We start from the raw sequence: 15,078 nt of genomic DNA on the forward strand, positions 1-15,078 counted from the left end.
AAGGTATCAGATAGATTATATAATGGTAGGACAGAGATTTAGGTACAAGGTATTAAATTGTAAGACATTTCCCAGGGGCAGATGTGGACTCTGACCACAATCTATCGGTTAGATAAAAACTGAAGAAACTGCAAAAAGGTGGGAATTTAAGGAGGTGGAACCTGGACAAACTGATTAAAGCAGAGGTTGTACAGAGTTTCAGGGAGAGCATAAGGGAACAATTGTCACAAATGGGGGAAAGAAATACAATAGAAGAAGAATGGGTAGCTCTGAGGGATGAAATAGTGAAGGCAGCAGAGGATCAAGTAGGTAAAAAGACGAGGGCTAGTAGAAATCCTTGGGTAACAGAGGAAATATTGAATTTAATTGATGAAAGGAGAAAATATAAAAATGCACTAAATGAAGCAGGTAAAAAGGAATACAAACGTCTCAAAAATGAGATCGACAGGAAGTGCAAAATGGCTAAGGAGGGATGGCTACAGGACAAATGTAAGGATGTAGAGGCTTATCTCACTAGTGGTAAGATAGATACTGCCTACAGCAAAATTAAAGAGACCTTTGGAGAAAAGAGGACCATTTGTATGAATATCAAGAGCTCAGATGGAAACCCAGTTCTAAGCAAAGAAGGGAAAGCAGAAAGGTGGAAGGAGTATATACAGGGTCTATACAAAGGCAACATACTTGAGGACAATATTCTGGAAATGGAAGAGAATGCAGATGAAGACGAAATGGGAGATACAATACTGCGTGAAGAGTTTGACAGAGCACTGAAAGACCTGAGTCGAAACAAGGCCCCGGGAGTAGACAACATACCATTAGAACTACTGGCGGCATTGGGAGAGCCAATCCTGCCAAAACTCTACCATCTGGTGAGCAAGATGTATGAGACAGGCGAAATTCCCTCAGACTTCAAGAAGAATATAATAATTCCAATCCCAAAGAAAGCAGGTGTTGACAGATGTGAAAATTACCGAATATTCAGTTTAATAAGCCATAGCTGCAAAATACTAACAAGAATTCTTTACAGACGAATGGAAAAACTAGTGGAAGCTGACCTCGGGGAAGATCAGTTTGGATTCCGTAGAAATATTGGAACACGTGAGGCAATACTGACCTTACGACTTATCTTAGAAGAAAGATTAAGGAAAGGCAAACCTACGTTTCTAGCATTTGTGGACTTAGAGAAAGCTTTTGACAATGTTGACTGGAATACACTCTTTCAAATTCTGAAGGTGGCAGGGGTAAAATATAGGGAGCAAAAGGCTATTTACAATTTGTACAGAAACCAGATGGCAGTTATAAGAGTAGAGGAGTATAAAAGGGAAGCAGTGGTTGGGAAGGGAGTGAGACAGGGTTGTAGCCTCTCCCTGATGTTATTCAATCTGTATATTGAGCAAGCAGCAAAGGAAACAAAAGAAAAATTCGGAGTAGGTATTAAAATCCAGGGAGAAGAAATAAAAACTTTGAGGTTCGCCGATGACATTGTAATTCTGTTAGAGACAGCAAAGGACTTTGAAGAGCAGTTGAACGGAACGGACAGTGTCTTGAAAGGAGGATATAAGATGAACATCAACATAAGCAAAACGAGGATAATGGAATGTAGTTGAATTAAGTCGGGCGATGCTGAAGGAATTAGATTAGGAAATGAGACACTTAAAGTAGTAAAGGAGTTTTGATATTTGGGGAGCAAAGTAACTGATGATGGTCGAAGTAGAGAGGATATAAAATGTAGACTGGCAATGGCAAGGAAAGCGTTTCTGAAGAAGAGAAATTTGTTAACATCGAGCATAGATTTAAATGTCAGGAAGTCGTTTCTGAAAGTATTTGTATGGAGTGTAGCCATGTATGGAAGTGAAACATAGACGATAAATAGTTTGGACAAGAAGAGAATAGAAGCTTTCGAAATGTGGTGCTACAGAAGAATGCTGAAGATTAGATGGGTAGATCACATAACCAATGAGGAGGTATTGAATAGAATTGGGGAGAAGAGGAGTTTGTGGCACAACTCGACAAGAAGAAGGGACCGGTTGGTAGGACATGTTCTGAGGCATCAAGGGATCACAAATTTAGCATTGGAGGGCAGCGTGGAGGGTAAAAATTGTAGAGGGAGACCAAGAGATGAATACACTAAGCAGATTCAGAAGGATGTGGGTTGCAGTAAGTACTGGGAGATGAAGAAGCTTGCACAGGATGGAGTAGCATGGAGAGCTGCATCAAACCAGTCTCAGGACTGAAGACTACAACTACAACAACAACAACAACAACATATTGTGGGTGGCTGTTTTGCTGGCTGGTTGAATCGTGCAGAATTCAAATTTATGCAGCATTTGGATGTGACAGTGTTCCTATGTTCAGAAAGCGAGGACAGGCACACTTGTCGTCAAGGTTCTGGTCAATCACGTCTAACCACCACACAGGAGGGTTCTTATATTGTGCACCAAGCACAATTATAATCTTTTCATAACTGTGCATACCATCCAAGAACAAGTAATGGACTCCCTGCAACATTCTCTGTCGTCCCATGCCATTGGTCAGAGACTAGCAGCACCCAGACTAGGGAATTACCGTCCCATTTGTAGGCTGCTGTTAACACCAAATCACGAACAGCTACTTTTTGAGTGGTGCCATGACCAGGAAGCATGGACTGCTGATGAATGGCCTCCCAATGTTTTCAGCAATATGCACTACCTCAAATGATTATCTCTGGCGAAAAGAGCAGCAACCTGAGGAGAGTCCCGTTCTTCCAATGTTTTGGGGAGGCACAGTGGCATTACTCCTGGAGTTACAGCAAAAGCAACCACTGATACGACTTAAGGTCTTGCTTGATAGTGACAGAGAGAAATCCAAAGGCACAATGGTACCTCGTGGACTTTCTGCATCATCATGTATTACCTCTCATGCAACAGTTTAGTGATGCCATTTTCCAGCAGGGCAATGCTCGACTATGCGTAGCACATCTCTCTGTGAACTGTCTGCATGGGTTTGGGGCACTCCAATGTCAAGCAAGATCCGCAGATCTGTCCTTAATAGAAGGTGTGAGGGAGCAGCTGGGGTGTCAACTCAATTTGATAACAAAAAACTGAGAAAAAATACAGCTCTTTCTTGCTGGAATTTAATGGACATCATATCAAACATAACGTTAAAAACAATAATAAACGAGAACCTGTAAATGAACTAACCAGTTTTCGTTTTTATGTAAGGACCACAAATCCTCATCATCCCGAACTATTGTGGCTTGAAAAATATGGCATTCACCAAATTAATTTGCAAACAAAAAATAATAAAGTAAATATATAAATGATAAAATTTAAAATAAAAGGTGATTTTTTTTTTTAAACATGGAGTCCACTTTTGCCCAGTCTCAATACTTTGCTGAATCTTTGAGGGGTGCAGGTGGTGAGGGAGCACCAAATATGGTGACAACATTGCATAATGATCTTCCACATAGAAAAAGCATGATTCTGAAGAGTCATGAGTGCATTTCTGAAACAGGCAATATGGTGATATTGCCTAATGATCCCCCACACGGCAAAAGCATGATTCTGAAGAGTCTCTTGAGTACATTCCTGACACAGATCACAGACTCAAGCCCTCAACGCCCAAACATACTCAAGTACACTTATGTTTGAAGACTTCATGGGTCATTCCATCACCAACACTTTAAGGTATCCATTATGACATCTTTTAGTTGTTTTTCATTTATGTGCTGATTCTAAAAAAAAAAAAAAAAAAAAAAAAAAAAAAAAAAAAAAAAGGGGGGGGGGGGGGGACTGTGAATGTATATTGCAATTCATGTCATAACTAAAGCAGCTGCTTCTGATGTATGGAGGCACGTGTTGTTGAGTTCCAATTAGATGATAGGCACCTCTGCTGGTAGACAATGAGATAAAACATTCTTATAAAACATGACTATATTTATCTGAGTCCATTCTGGGTGAAACTTCAATTAATTCTCCCACACCAGCTGTAGCCATCCAACCCCAAAATGCCAATTTTATGCTGTCTTTTGGCTGTGGAAACAAAATTATCTGAAGAGTAGCAAGTGTTACTGGATCTCCATAAAGACAGTCCACCAGTCTTGACCAACTAAATACTTCTTCAGTGGAGCATACCACCAAGTCACATAAGTTTTTTGCTACCTCGAAGTTACAAAAACAGAACACTGTGCATGTTTGTTGGATGATGGGATTAATGTCCTAATACCCTGCACCCCCCTCCCCTCCTCCTTGCAGTCCTGTATTTATGCAATTCTCCAATATGAAGGCATCAGTAGATATCTATTACACTCACTGATAAATCAAGGTTCTATCAACTTCCTTAGCTGAGATGGATTCTTCATGTAAGTACTGACAAGGCTAATTTTTGTCTGCTAGTAATTGCTTAACGCCTTAAAACTTTTTGGCAAGTGTGAAAACCTTCTTTAACCTCCTACTGATATCTCCATATCCACATTTTCATTGTTACCACTAAGATGACAGTTACTTAGATGCAATACACACAATCAAGTAACCTTATTCCCACACACTGATAATGCAGTTTTCTCAGATAAAACATGGTTCCATAAGAACTACTAACTACTCATTTTCTCATCATGTATGGCTGTCAGAGCAATTCATGCATAATACTTGAGAAAATCAGTCGCTATGATGCTACAATTAATGTGCATTTGGAGATCATGCTTATTGACAACTCCAATCAGGGAGAAGGACTGTCTATAGCTGTGACTCCAGCCAGTTGTTGCCAAAGGGTACTTTTGATTATGACTGTACGTGATAGCACACAGCATTTTGTTGTTAGGCTTGCAGTTTGACTTCAGAAAAGGAACATGAGCAGAAAATTAAATTTATTGTTTTGTGTGCAGCATATCTGCGGAGTTGATAAGATGGAGGCAGTAGGTTTCTTTTTTAATTAACACTGGCATCTGATCGTGAGGACCACACTATACTTTCTTCTAAGTTAGAGCACTGTGGAGGTAGGTTTCCACCAAACCAGTGGTTCCTTAAATATGTGGCAAACAGGAAGTTCCAGACTGTCCTCTGTAGTCTCGTACACTTTGATCAATATACTTGTGTCACTGACAAACATTCCAGTTTTTGAAACACCATTTAGAGTGCTTAGGAGGTCAGTTATGTTGATTAAAAACAAGACCAAGTCCAAATCAAACCTAGTGGAACTCTGCATTTTATGTTCCCCATTCCGAATGTAGTTTTACTTCTATGGTACAGTTTGTCAATGTCAACTTCAGCTTTCTGTTAATAAAGTTACAGAATCAATCTGTGCAATATGGTTACCATAACAGATTATTTTCCCAAATAGAGTCTTACTGTCTATGCCAGGCACATTCAGGAGGTGGCTTGCTGAGTAAGAGTGCTCACACTCTCCAGTTTTCAAATCTCGTCTGATGCAGTTCCCAACAATCAGTCTTTCCTTCTCATCCCATTCGTAAGTCTCCCCTGATCCGCAGTTCTAGAACTCTCCAGTCCTTTTCCTTCATCCCTCTCCCTTCCTCTTCAACCCTTCTGCCTGAAGAAGGAGTCACTGTCTCCAAAAGCTTGCCTAAGTATAACCTTCTTTTATATGTATGTTCTGCTGCTGCTGCTTGGTGAGTAGATTTTTTATCTATCCAATTAAATTATTTTCCATATTTTACACAAGTTGTTTTGTCTTTAACCATTACTGTGGTGTTAACAAATTATTGACATCCTAAAAGGGAGGTCTCAGTTTTCTTTAGATCATCATTGATTTCCTTCATTATGTTCTTTATGTCCATGACTGCTTCCAGATTCATCTCATTGATATCTCTATAGTTTACAGTGAAGCTAACATCTGAGAAAAATGTGCAGCGTGATTTTTGAGTAACTCCGTCAAATTTCTAGTAGACTATACATTTATTTACAGATTTCTAACCGACAAAGTATTTCAGAGCAGGTTCTTGCCTCATAAAATTGAGATGCGACTGATAGTGAGTTACAAAAAATCTTATGTGGACTAAATGTTCATCAGCAAGATCTGTAGCAATTATTCTGCCAAACATAGAAGTGAGAGCTTTGTGTCCTGATAACCACTCGAAACAATCTGTCACGGCTTGATCTGAAGCAATTTACGTGTAAGCTTCTCCTGATATTAGGCTCTGGTTAAATTACCACTGTTCCTTCTATATTTACTGAAATTTTCATGATTCAATTGTTGTACTTCACATTAAGAGAGTGTGTGTGTGTGTGTGTGTGTGTGTGTGTGTGTGTGTGTGTGTGTGTGTGTGCTGATCAGCAGATGGTATCCGAGTGAAAGAAGCTTCATGTACATCCCTATGCCACTTTGGTAATCTATGTAGCTGAAACTCTGCCATATCAAGTGAGCTGCTGAAGGCCTCATGCAATGAAAGTAAATCTTTGCTGACTATCTAAATGACATGACATTGCATCTTTCTAATTGAGATTTGTAATTTGATGTTGAAAGAGCCAGTTCTATTCTTATTATGCTACCAAGTGATAATACTTTTCATGCATGAGATCACGTACTGCATTCGTATGAAAGTGAAGATAAATTTTAAGATGATTATTAAACTAATTAAAGTAAGGCATTCAAATTTTAAAAATTATGAAGGAGTTCTTTTTTGTTTGTTGATACAAAAGAGTAAAGTAGCTCTTTTTCGAGAAGCCACTGTGAACCTGCTGTGTTCAAGAAGTAATTAAACAAAATTACTGTAAAAAATAAAAGGGCTATTACATCACCAATACCTAAAAAACAAAAGAAATTACGTGATTGTACATAAATTTTGAGGAACCTTGACATTTACAAAGTTTATAAACTGAACCACTGTTCCTTCATAATACTGGTACCAGATGCCTGGTCTGCTGAAGAATGGTTCCTTGATGCAGTGTACCAGTTTCTACCATGGACATCCCACTTACGATGTTCCAGAATGTGTTTCTACATGAGTACATGAAGGAGAGGTTTTCTACTTTAATTAGGATAATGAAAGAGTAGGTTGCACCACTCTAAATGATGTTACACTTTTTTTCTTGTGACCACTAACTTCCAGCAAGCACCAGGATCATAAAAACTACGTCCTATCTGTTGTTGCTAGATTTTTCAATCACTGTTGTTGACAGATGATCTGTAATGGAAGTAAAAAGTAACAGTTTAGTCTGGCAACACTTGGCATTACTTCTGGAAGCTTAACAGAGCAATTACATTTTTACTGCAAAATAACAGTGCTAATAGAAGAAGGGGGCACAAGTAACTCTGAAATAATGCTGACTGAGTCCATGCCTCCATAGTTACGTGCTGTTCAGACAGTTTCTTGATTGCCTAATACTTACACAAAACAAAGCTGTGTTGTTAATACATTACGTCTGCACTGACGTGTTGTGGGAGGCAAAAACCTGATGTCACAAAATGTAAATCCATTCATGGAGGGTTCAGAGACTTTTGGTTATGAAGCCTTTAAACTGCATGTCTGTCTTACGACCCACAAAGTGCATTTTTTCCCCTGGTATTTCTGCAGATACTTCTACTTTCATTTTGAGATGTATAGAGAGAGTCAGTAGAAACAAAAGCTACTCATGGGGAATATCATGTAACTCCTAGCATTACCATGTATTGTTTTGATTGCTATTACAAAAGACATAGTTTAATGTGTAATGAGGTGTGCCAAGTTGACAGGAATTGGAGTTTATGACAGTGATTAAGTAGAGTTATTATGCCTCATTGTCCACAAAGTGCCACCACATAACATTTTTTATTCAGATGCTGCTGGGATTACTGATTATGTGGTCCATTTCCTGCATATCTGCCTAGCTGTAATTTAATTACCTCTGTGTTAAAGGATTAAGACAATGAAAAAGTTAAAAGTAAAATTACTTTTTTCAGTTGCACTCTTTTGGAAACATTACTTGAATTTTGCTCCTACACTATTAAATGGGTAAGAAAAAAATAAAGGACATCTTTGTAAATTACCTCCAAAGCACATTGTACAGTGGATCAAGACAAGTTGCAGTATGGGAGAAGTCCACCTGATCTGGTCCACTGAAACTGCTACAGTTTCCATCACGTTTGTTGATCACTAAACACTTAAAGGAACTTATGTGATCACTCTGTGTCGGGAGCAAAACTAGAAAAAAGAAAAGACTGGTAACTTACAAACACATTCATCTAACAAAATATAGAGGAAACATTTTGCATAAACATATGCAACTGTAACTAACTTCAGAGTCTCTAGGAATGCAATAAAGAAACAATGTAATGAAAGAATGCGCCCTCCCGCTTCCCCTTTCATCCTCACTGTCATGCATACATGCACACAATTCTTCTGAAGATTCAAAGTTTAGTCAGTTGCAAAATTGAGCACTTAGTTTGCTATTTTCTACTAAAACCTACTTATACTCTGCTTGTTGGCCATGACCGTAGAGCGTGTCAGGCTCAAGGAATTAATGAGGCTCTCATCAATTTTGAGATATGTCTGGTCCCCAGAAGCAGCAACCCATGTTGCCCTTCGACCATGTCGGGGCCCAATGTTTGGCACAAGGCCTGGAATCGAATACCAGGGACCATCTCTTGGTGGACGACCATCTTTTCGGCTACTGTTACCGGCTGCTTCGTGGCCTGGTGGCGGAGCGGGACGACCAAGTTGGCCTTTCTGAAACAAGAAAACACACATAAATCCATAACTATCTAGACATCTTTAGTGTACCAATAGATATTATTAACTTACAGCTAATTAGGTAATTATCATGCATATGGATCACTGTAATTACCTTGTGCAGCAGAAAGGATATGACATTCGATCTTCAATTTTTGACAGTTAAGATCAGAGCAGTTCACAAACCAACTTACCATTTGGTGCCCCCACCCCTCCTTTTGTCTTGCTCACCTTCACACACATCAGTTTTCAGTACGAATTTTGAGACACATAGTATACAAATTTTGCAGTCGTGTACCCCTGGCATCCCTCTCAGCTAGATGCCACAATGGGCACTATTAATTGTGATACACTATGTACAGAAATCTACCTCTGATACCCCTTTCATCTTGGTGCCCCAAGTTGTCCCTTGTGTTGCTTGGATCTTAAACTGGCCCTGATCAAAATTATAATTTTATAGTATCAAACTGCTCTAGACAGTTCCTTTTCCTGTTTATAAGATTCATCAATCTTTCACCATAGCATATATTCCACAAAAAGGCAGAAAAGTGTTGTCTCCATCTTCTCACTCTTTAATCCTTTTATTAATCTGTTGTGCTCTAATGACGTTCTCAATTGGTTCATTAGAGAAGTTACTTTTAAGCAGCAATGCAAATGTATCATGAAACTGTTAAATTTAATATTAGCATCTCGATTCTTATAAAACACATCACAATCTACCTCTTATATATAGCTATTACAAATAGAACACTAGCTTTTTTGACAAGAGCAAAAACCATTCAAACCTTGTTAAAAGAATCATCCCAGTATTCATATGAATTATTTCCAGAAATCACACTAAACCTAAATCAGGATGACCCGTCTATAATTTCAGTGTAACTCCTCCACCCACTATCACTTTAAGTATAGGCAGCTATTATCAACACTCTCAATGCAATTAAGATTTAGTAACAACTGCTCACAGATTATGTAAACCTTGTCCCATGAGAATAGGTCATTAAGCAGTTAATTTATTTCAATTATGTTTCTTACATAAATGTAAGGACTGAAAAAAAAAAAGAGTTCCATGATAATGACATTCTTACCCTGCATGAAAAATTCTTAACCTGTGTGAAAAACACTGAGGAATGCTTCTATCCACAATTTACCAACACATTTTTCATTTGTATTTTGGAACAAAGGAACCTTTTAAATTCTGAAAAAATAATCTTATCTTCAGAGGACACAAGATGTTCACAATTACCTAATAATGTGGAAAATATTACTCTGGTCAGACTTCTTATAAATTATTGTGAATATCTGTGGCACATATGCCTGGAACAGATCAAAAACATTTAATTGCTAGGCAATGAATTAGGGATGAACATGATGCTTTTTTTTCTTTCAGATACCATCAGCTGATCTGTAGAGGCACACATTGCTGGGAATCACATCAAAACAACCACCACCGCCCCCTGCCCCCAGAGCCTATGTATGAATTGCTCAGACCAAGCCATGACAGATTGTTTCAAGGGTTTGTCAGGCCATAAAGCAATCACTTCCATACTTTTGGCAGAATAACTAGTACACATCTTAGTGATGAATATTTAATCCATACATGATTGTTAGCAACTCATTGTCTGCCCCTGCTCAATTTTATGAGATAAGGACTTGTACTGAAATACTTTGTGGGTTTAACAACACTACCAATTCTGGTGAACAGCATCTAATCATATTAAGAGCAGAACTGGTACATAAATGTATAGTCCACATGAAAATCTGAAATGTAAATGAGAAACTTCAGGCAGCAGCTAAGGAACATTGCAACAATTCACATAAGAAACATTATTCAAATCAAGAAAAAGGAGGTATTACAACACAGGCATAGGAGAAACACAGAAGAGCACGGAAAGCACTCTAATACTTTATTAAATTGATGTTCCTATAGTTTCTCAGTTTTATATTCCATCTAGAAAGATAATTCATTCTGCAGTGGAAAGGGGGCTAATCTGAAACTTCTTGGCAGATCAAAACCATGTGTCAGACCAGAATACAAACCAGGAGCCTTCATCTTTCGCAGGCAATTGCCCCACCAGCTGAGCTCTCCAGGCAGGATTCGCTACCCTTCTTCACAGTGGACTAGCACACAGTTTTAATCTGCCAAGAAGTTTTATATTCTATGCTTGATACAAATCCATCACAGACTTTAGCAACCAGTTGTTTCACTAATAGGTTTTTGTCATTTCTGATGTAAAAAGCTAGCAACAGACAAGCTTTTCTCATGTTATACATCAAAAACTGTATAATTTTGTATCTATTACTAACCAAACAGCCAAGTTTTGCTCATAACAATTTATATTAATGAATCAGCTATTTATAGAAATGTTCATTCAGAAGATGATATAGTTACACACCTGGAAACTACCAAATGTATAGACCTCTCCTCTTGAAGAGAGAATGACAGTATGGCTGCTGCCTGCCGCAACCTGGACTGCGGTGTGAGGAAGCTTCACTCTTGTTGGCACCCCTCGTGGAGTCAAGTCTGCTAGGCCCAGTTGACCACTGGTATTGCTGCCAAATGTCAGTACCTCACCTCCTGAGAGCAGCAGTACTGTGTGGTGCAGACCACAGCTGACCTGTGAGGGAGAGGCTTGTCAGGAGATCCAGTGAAGAATGCTGGTATCTGTCTTTTGGATTTTAAAAATTAACTAATCATATAAATAGAGGCATCAGCTAGAAAATGTTAACTTTCATTCAATGCCAGTTTCATTTGAGAAAGAAATCTTTCACTTTGTATGGAATGTGCATGTGTTGGTAGGATTGGGCAACAATTCTGTTCACATTTTCAGCTGTATTAGATTTTTCAATTGTATGTAGTTATATTTCCAGTGCTGATTTCAAATGTGAAAATCGTCTTCCTCTCCTGCTGCAATTTTCAAACAATTCAGTGGCTGCTGTTAATTTTTCATGCCAAAATTAATTCAAAAGAAGTGCTAGCACCAATGTAGCAAAACAAAGATTATCCACTGTTATACATGACAAGTTAAAAGGATATGCTTGCTACACTAGGATTCAAACACAAGAGTCCTAGCTACTGCAGGACAAGAGCTACTGATTAGAATATCTGAGCACACCACATGGACTGTCACATGTCTTAAATTTTCTATGAGCACCACCTCTCATGATGGAAATATATTGGATGTAATGACAACACAAAGACCTGACCTCATTGACAGGACACCAGGAAGATGCACTCATGCCATAAGCGTTTGGCAGAGGCTTCACAGAAACACTTTCAGACTATTTCTCGACTACCCTACTCTTGAACAGCACATGGGAGAAATGAGCACCCAAATATTTGCATGCAAGCTCTTATTTCTCTTATCCCAATCATGGTCACTTCTCTCAATGTAGGTGCGACTCAACAAAATATTTTTGGCAAATGTGTCTAAAATTTCATGGAAAGATCTCACTGCAACTAAAAATAGCTTTCTTGTTTTCATATTCATTGCAATCTCTTGCCTACTTCATTAGAATACAAAACAAGCTAACCTTCTTTTAACTTTGTCCATGTCCTCCATCAATCCTATCTTGTAAGGATCCCATTCTGTGCAGCAAAAACAGAAGAGGATCGATAAGCATATTGTAGGAAGTCTCTGCATCTTCTATGCAATCTACCAATAAAACACAGCCTTCCCCACATTTTTATTTGATGATTATCAATAAAACACAGCCTTCCCCACAACATTTGCTACATAATGGTTCCAATTTAAGTTGTTTGTATTTGTTAGTCCTAACTATTTAGCTGATCAATAACCTTAAAATTTTTGTGTTTATCATGTAACCAAACTTTAAAAGTTACTTTTTTAGTATTTACGTGTAGGACCACATACTTTTCATTATTTTGGATTGACTGCCACTTTTCACACCATGCATATACCTTGTTCAGATCATTTTGCAATTTGTTTTTAATCTTCTGATGGCTATATTAGATGGTAAATGACATCATCATCTGCAAACAATCTATGAGGACTGCTCAGACTGTTTCCTAAATCACTTATGTAGCTTAAGAACATGAGAGACCCTATAATACTTCCTTGGAGAATCACATATATCACTTTGGTTTAACTAGATGCCTTGCCATCAATTACTATGAATCGTGATCTACCTGACAGGAAATCATGAATCCCAGCATGCACAATTGGATTTGAAGCTGCTTGTGAATAATGATGCCAAAAGTCTTCTGGAAATCTAGAAATATTGAATCAACTTGAGATTTGCTATTGATGGCACCAATTACTTAGTGTTAACATATCAACAAAAATAATATACTTGAAAATATAATAATATGGATATGTTGTAATACCAGTTCCCAACTGTGGAATTCTGAGAAACTGGTGTCAAGGGGAAAAATTGATATGACACATGGGGTGAAACACGCACCAAGGTCATGACTATCATGTTGTAGAACATGCTCTAGAACAAGGTACTGTATACATCCACTGTCTATGTCCATTCATCCTAACTGATAACTTGGTGGTAGTATTACCAATAGAAAAGGACAAACAGTGTTCACATAACAGCTGGTATACGATGTGTCGTTTCACAGGTGACTTTCCCTTCGATAGTGTATATTTTGCCAATTACATGGCTAGTACAGATGGTGGTAGGAGAATGCACAGGGCAAGTCTTACAGTGAGGATGGTTGCAGGGGTAGGAGCCATGGGGTAAGGAAATGGGTGCAGAGGAAGCATAGCATCTGACCAGGATACCGCAGAGACTGTGGGCGGGACGGGTAAGGGAGACAAAAAGCTATTCTAGGTGTGGCGGGCAAAATGTCAGATAGAATGCACTTCATTTCAGTGGACACTTTTAGGAAGTCATAGCCATGTCGAAGTAGCTACTTAATACATTCTAGTCCAGAATAATACCGAGTGACAAGACCCCTAGTCCTAAGTTGCTTTTTGGAGGTATCAGTAGTACCAGGATTGGATACAATAGCCCAGGAAATCTGCTCTTGGACTAGACTGGTGGAGTATTATATTCAGTAAAGGTTGAGATGAGAATGGTGATGTACTGCTGTAAGGAGTCTGCATGGGAATGTTTAACAAGGAAAGGTTGGCAACTGTCAAAATATAAGTACTGCTGTCTGTTACTGGGTTTAATGTGAAAAGAAGTGTGCAGCTGACTCTCCTTGGGAATGAGGTCAACAACACGAAAAGTGGCATGGGATTCAAAATAGGATCATGTGAATATTAACTGGGAGACTGTATTTACAGATTCCAAAAATTTCAACAGTTCACCCTCACCATGGGTCCATATGGCACAAATGTTGCCAATGTATCTAAACCAAGCCAGGGGTGGAATGCTTATCAAGTCCAAGAAAGCCCCTTCCAAGTGACCCATGAAAAGGATGGCACAGGAAGGAGCCACCCCAGTTCCCACAGCTGTGCCACTGATCTGTTTCAATGTCAGAGGTAAAGTAGTTGTTAGTAAAGCTGATTAAGGTGAGCAGGAATGAGATCATAGGTTGGAATTGGGTGGACATTGGTTGAGGCAATGTTCAGCAGCAAACAGACCGTGTGCATGGAGAAGATGGCATCAATGGTGACAAACGAGGTATGTGGTTGGAGTGGGATGGGACAGATTTCAGATGATCCAGGAAATGATTGATGTCTTTGATACAGTATAGATTCTTTGTGCTATAGCTTGCAGGTGTTGCTCAACTAAGACAGATTTACGTGCACTGGATGCTTTGAGACCAGCTGGTATGTAAATACTGTTTAGCCTTCTCCATTGGTTTGACTAAATTTCTTTTAATTTCATCAATGATCACAAAGCTTCTGGTCCTTAGACTACTGGTTTCAGTCAGCGATGACCATCTACAGATCTGTTTTGTAACAGGGACTAAAATAACAAAAGCCGTAGTGGCATTGCCACGGAATACACACATTATCAGCTTAGCATCACTGCACATATTTAAAACAAATTGTGTGATGATCCTAAGCTGATTTTGTGTATATTCTGTGACAATGCCATTATGGCTTTATTATATTAGGACATGTTATAAGGCAGATCTGAGGATGGTCATTGCTGACCAAAACTGGTAGTCTAAGGACTGAACGTTTTGTGATCATTAATGGAAATAAAAGAAATGTATTATACACTTCGGTAGTATCTACCACTATTAAATCTCTGCATCGAGCAGCAACGTGCTCCATTATGCACAGTCAAGAAATACATCATTGGCTGCACTTCTCCGTGCGTGGCCCACTGCTAACATTGCACGTCACCTTCGTATACTTATGATTCAAAACACAGCGACTGGCCACCCATAACACTCAGCGAGTGGTTACCCAGAATATATAGCGACCCCAGCCGCTGGCTCTATTAACTATGGAGCCTCATTTAATGCCACTCCTGACGTCTACAAGTGGGTTCTCATTATACTATGTTGT

General features: G+C 38.8%; 1 protein-coding gene across 1 annotated transcript in view; it reads right to left on the reverse strand.

Moving 5' to 3' along the window:
* Positions 1-14,841, reverse strand: part of LOC126481960 (E3 ubiquitin-protein ligase MYCBP2-like) — a 100,331-nt gene extending 85,490 nt beyond the window's left edge. Inside the window, exons 1-4 of the mRNA XM_050105923.1 lie at positions 14,803-14,841; positions 11,035-11,256; positions 8,380-8,638; positions 7,960-8,113 (exon numbers count right to left, since the gene is read on the reverse strand). Of these exons, the coding sequence (XP_049961880.1) occupies positions 7,960-8,113; positions 8,380-8,638; positions 11,035-11,256; positions 14,803-14,841 (674 nt within the window). The remainder of the gene's footprint in view (positions 1-7,959; positions 8,114-8,379; positions 8,639-11,034; positions 11,257-14,802) is intronic.
* Between the last annotated feature and the right edge of the window lie 237 nt (positions 14,842-15,078).

The sequence above is a fragment of the Schistocerca serialis genome, chromosome 5 (assembly GCF_023864345.2).
Source record: "Schistocerca serialis cubense isolate TAMUIC-IGC-003099 chromosome 5, iqSchSeri2.2, whole genome shotgun sequence".
In the NCBI taxonomy this organism is placed as follows: Eukaryota; Metazoa; Arthropoda; class Insecta; order Orthoptera; family Acrididae; genus Schistocerca; species Schistocerca serialis.